The following is a 4,033-nucleotide window of genomic DNA, read 5'->3' as shown; positions in this document are numbered from 1 at the left end:
AGTTAGGCTGGAGTGGGTAGGTGAGTTGGGTAGTACCCTTACAGAAGCAGGGTAAGGGGGGGGACAAGATAGGGGGCTCAAAGAGGGAAAACTGGAAAGGGGATAAACATTTGAAATGTAAATATATTAAATAAAATATATAAAGAAAAAGAATCCCTATGGGAGAATGAATAGAAGGCAATATAACTAGAATACAAGCCATCATTGGGTCAAAAAAATAAATAAAAATAAACATTATGTATGAAGAGGAATAAACTTTAAAACCTCTAAAAAATATTTGCATTCTGATTTCCAAGAGATAATATAACTATGCATTGTAGTCTAGATGACTTTAAAAAAAAGTTTTTGTTTTATTTTTCTAAAGCCTGGAAATTCAAACATTGTTGCAGAATGTCTATTTATTCTTCAAAAGATGGAATACAAACAAGATTCAAGAATAAGAAAATAGAAAAAAATTAAATAATCACATTTTTATCCATGGTGAGTAATAAAGACCTACCCATTATTTGACTAGTAGAGAGGTGTACTTTCTCCATAAAATAAATTCCAACAGGAGCCAAAAACAAGCCATAAGATCATAGACTTTACTGTGAAAGTGTGTGTCCCCATAAAAACATAAGCTGAACCTATAACCTAAACAGCCTGATGAAGCAGCTCTGAGGACCTTTAGATACCTTCATTCAAAATATGAATTGCATTCAAAATGAATAAGATGGTATGTGACAATTAAAGAGGACAACAATGGCTCCAGAATTGAACTTCTAAAAAAATCTCTGTTGTCACTTGAAATTGAAAAGCATGAAACCAAATAGTTTACTGATTTTCACTGAAGTTTCAAGTGTTCTCTTCTACAACATCTCTTTCATCACTAAAGATTGGAAGAGAAAAAGAAAAAAAGAAACAACAAATGTAAACAATATATCTGTTGTTTACTTGAATTTCTGGGTGTTAGTGAGCCTTAGTAGACTTTTATAATCATTATAAAAAGCAATTCTGCAATAGTTATTCAAATTAAGGAATACTGAGCTCAGGTAGTAGCACACGGAGAGAGAGGCAGCTTAACTGGAGTATGGGTATGAGTTGATTCTCAAAACTGGATGGATATGCAAACACAGGTGCACATAAAACACAAAAGTAGATACTATGATAAGAGACAAATTAGAGAGATGATACATAGAAAGACACCACTCACCCAAATAGATGCCCAGAAAACAAAGCATCTAACATATGAATATTTAAAATTAGATTTATTGAAGCATCAGCTTATAACAATAACAAACTAGATACCCACAATTTACAAACATATGACTACAGTTACATCACACTATTAAAACCATATAGTCACAAAAACAAATGACTAAAATATTGCTGGGATCCCTTTTGCCATAATTTAGTAAATTACATTTCTTTGGGTGGTTTCCAAATCTCAAATGGCTTCTCAGCAAGTAACAAAATCACTTTTCTTTGGCATAATTTTATCACAGCCCTTTTTATCTCCTTGTTTCTCAGGCTGTAGATAAGTGGATTCAGCAGAGGGGTGAGCAGAGAGTAAGCCAATGACATCAGTTTCTTGGTGTCTGGTGAGTACTTGGATTTAGGCTGCAAATAACTCATGCATGCTGTGCCATAGAAGAGGGTGACAGAGGTGAGATGAGAGGCACACGTGGAAAAGGCCTTCTGCCTCCCTGTAGTGGATGGCATCCTCAGGATGGTGAAGAGAATTCGAGTATAAGACAAGAGTATTAATAGGAAGGGGATCATGACAATCAACATGGTACCTGTGAAGGAATAGACTTCAAACAGGAAGGTATCTGCACAGACAAGCTCCAGCACTGCTGGGGTTTCACATGATATATGATTAATTTTACTAGGACCACAGAAGGGGAAGCTAAACACCCATGTGACCTCCACAGTAGCTGTCATGATGCCCAAGACCCATGAGGACATCACCAATTTCACAAAGATCCTTTTGCTCATAATGACTGGGTAGGTCAGAGGGTGGCAGATTGCAGCAAATTGATCATAAGCCATTGCCCCCAGGAGAAAACACTCAGTCCCACCAAAGAGAAGAATGAAATACATCTGTGCAAAACAGCCCCCAAAGGAAATGGTCGCTTTCTCTCTAGTCAGGACCACCAGCATCTCAGGCATAATGGCTGTGCTGAAGCTTGCTTCCACCACAGACAAGTTCTGCAGGAACAAGTACATGGGGATATGTAGGCTGTGGTCCAGAAAGATGACAGTAACAATGGTGGCATTTCCTGTCAGAGTCACCAGATAAATAACTAAGAAAGCTCCAAACATGTGTACTTGGAGTTCATGGAGGTGAGAAAAGCCTAACAGGATGAACTCAACCACAGAGCTGTCATTCTGTCCCATCACTGCAGGAGGCAGGTCCTATATTTTCTCAGGGACATAGTGTACAACAAATGAACTTCCAGTCAAATAGCTCCAGCCTGCATTGATCACAGCACAGAGCATAAAAGGAGGAGAGCAACGTCACAATTAGCATCTTGAAGGATGCCTATCTACTTGCATTGATGAGCCATTGAAAAAGAAATGGAGGAATGAAGACTACTTGCTAAGAAATCTGACCTAACACATAAAACGCAGTCCATTTTCTATCACAAGTTGCATATTTTGTATTGAGCTTTAAAGTTAATAAAAATGATTTCTAAAGATATTCTAACTCTATACAATCTTATAGCATCACCTGCATTATGTAATATTAGATAAATATGAAAGTTATGATCATGAAAATAAAGTACATAGGTTAATATTTATGAACCTAACTCAAAATTTTTCCTAAAGATGTAATAATTCAATTATGAATAAAAATGAAAATTTTAGATACATTCTTACTATCTAGTAGCATTTTAACGATAGATTTATATATATGTGCATATAGATATAGATATAGATATAGATGATATAGCTATAGATAATCCCTAAATACAACCTTTTCAGTCTATATGCTACTTATATCTCTGTTAGATATTTTTTTGCTATTCACTGCATTCAACTAGTAGAACTGGATAAAGCTGTTAACGGTGACAACGTTGTTTATAAACGCACAAAGGAGGTTGTAGTTGAAATGTGTGTGGTGGTGGATGATACCTAAAGCTTGTGTGAATTGGCTGTGATCATACTAAGTTCTTCCCAGACTAGAACTAGCCATTTCTGTTAGAATTTACTCTGATATGATATTTTGAGGGGTAAAGCTCAAATGCCCATCCCTGTGACCATGATGGTTTAAGGAAAAGGCCACATGAGGGTCATCACAGGGCTGTGATTTGAGTTTTCACTCTTCCCTCTCTGTTCTCTTACTTCACTTTCTCCACTCCATTCCTATTCCAAAAGTTTATGAAATCATTAATTCCTCAAGAAATTATCATCAGCATCCAACTATAAAAGAAACTTAACATGCTGCGCGAGAGAGGCTTGACACCTTAACAGAGGCTACCACAACATGCTTTAGAGCAGTGATTCTGACTCTTACACTTTCTTTTATTATTACATAATGTATTTCCAGACACAAACATGTAACCCATCATAACAACATAGCGATGGAAATAAAGGTTTGTTTGCTTCTTGGATATATGCACAATACCTACAATAGTCCTTGGTCCATATGACATATTTACACAGTATTCCTAACACATAGAAGGGGTATGGCTCACAATGACCTACAGTTCATTCCAAAACAAGTAATAGAAGTTTGGAAGTCTCCAGCACAAAGAAATGAACACCTCAAGTAATAGAAATGCTAATTGTTTTCATCTGACCATTGTACACTCTAAAAATAACTTGAAATGTACTATAGTTCATAAGTATATGCAATTACTGAGTGAAAATATACACAGAGAAAGAATATAAACAGATTATATGTGTGTGTTTAAAACTTAAACAAAAACATTAAGCATACTACTGTGAGTGATAAAGAACAATTGAGAAATTGTTCTATCAATAACATACAGATGCTAACTAACATCTTTGAAAAAGCTCAAATAGTGCCATGGTGGGTATTTCATTC

General features: G+C 35.8%; 1 protein-coding gene across 1 annotated transcript; it reads right to left on the bottom strand.

Annotated features, from left to right (window-relative positions):
• Window positions 1-1,398: 1,398 nt before the first annotated feature.
• Window positions 1,399-2,379, bottom strand: LOC110298037 (olfactory receptor 10A3-like). The gene has a single exon (XM_021167074.1). It carries the CDS (start codon window positions 2,377-2,379, stop codon window positions 1,399-1,401), a length of 981 nt encoding a protein of 326 aa, XP_021022733.1.
• Window positions 2,380-4,033: the final 1,654 nt, after the last annotated feature.

Source organism: Mus caroli, unplaced genomic scaffold, assembly GCF_978045245.1.
Source record: "Mus caroli unplaced genomic scaffold, Mus_caroli_1 scaffold_8, whole genome shotgun sequence".
Lineage (NCBI taxonomy): Eukaryota > Metazoa > Chordata > Mammalia > Rodentia > Muridae > Mus > Mus caroli.
Note: the sequence above shows the minus strand (reverse complement) of the source record. Positions and strands in the feature narration are given on the sequence as shown.

Excerpts from the sequence above, each read along its gene's own strand:
- LOC110298037 (XM_021167074.1), bottom strand. The coding sequence starts at position 2,379 with ATGGGACAGAATGACAGCTCTGTGGTTGAGTTCATCCTGTTAGGCTTT.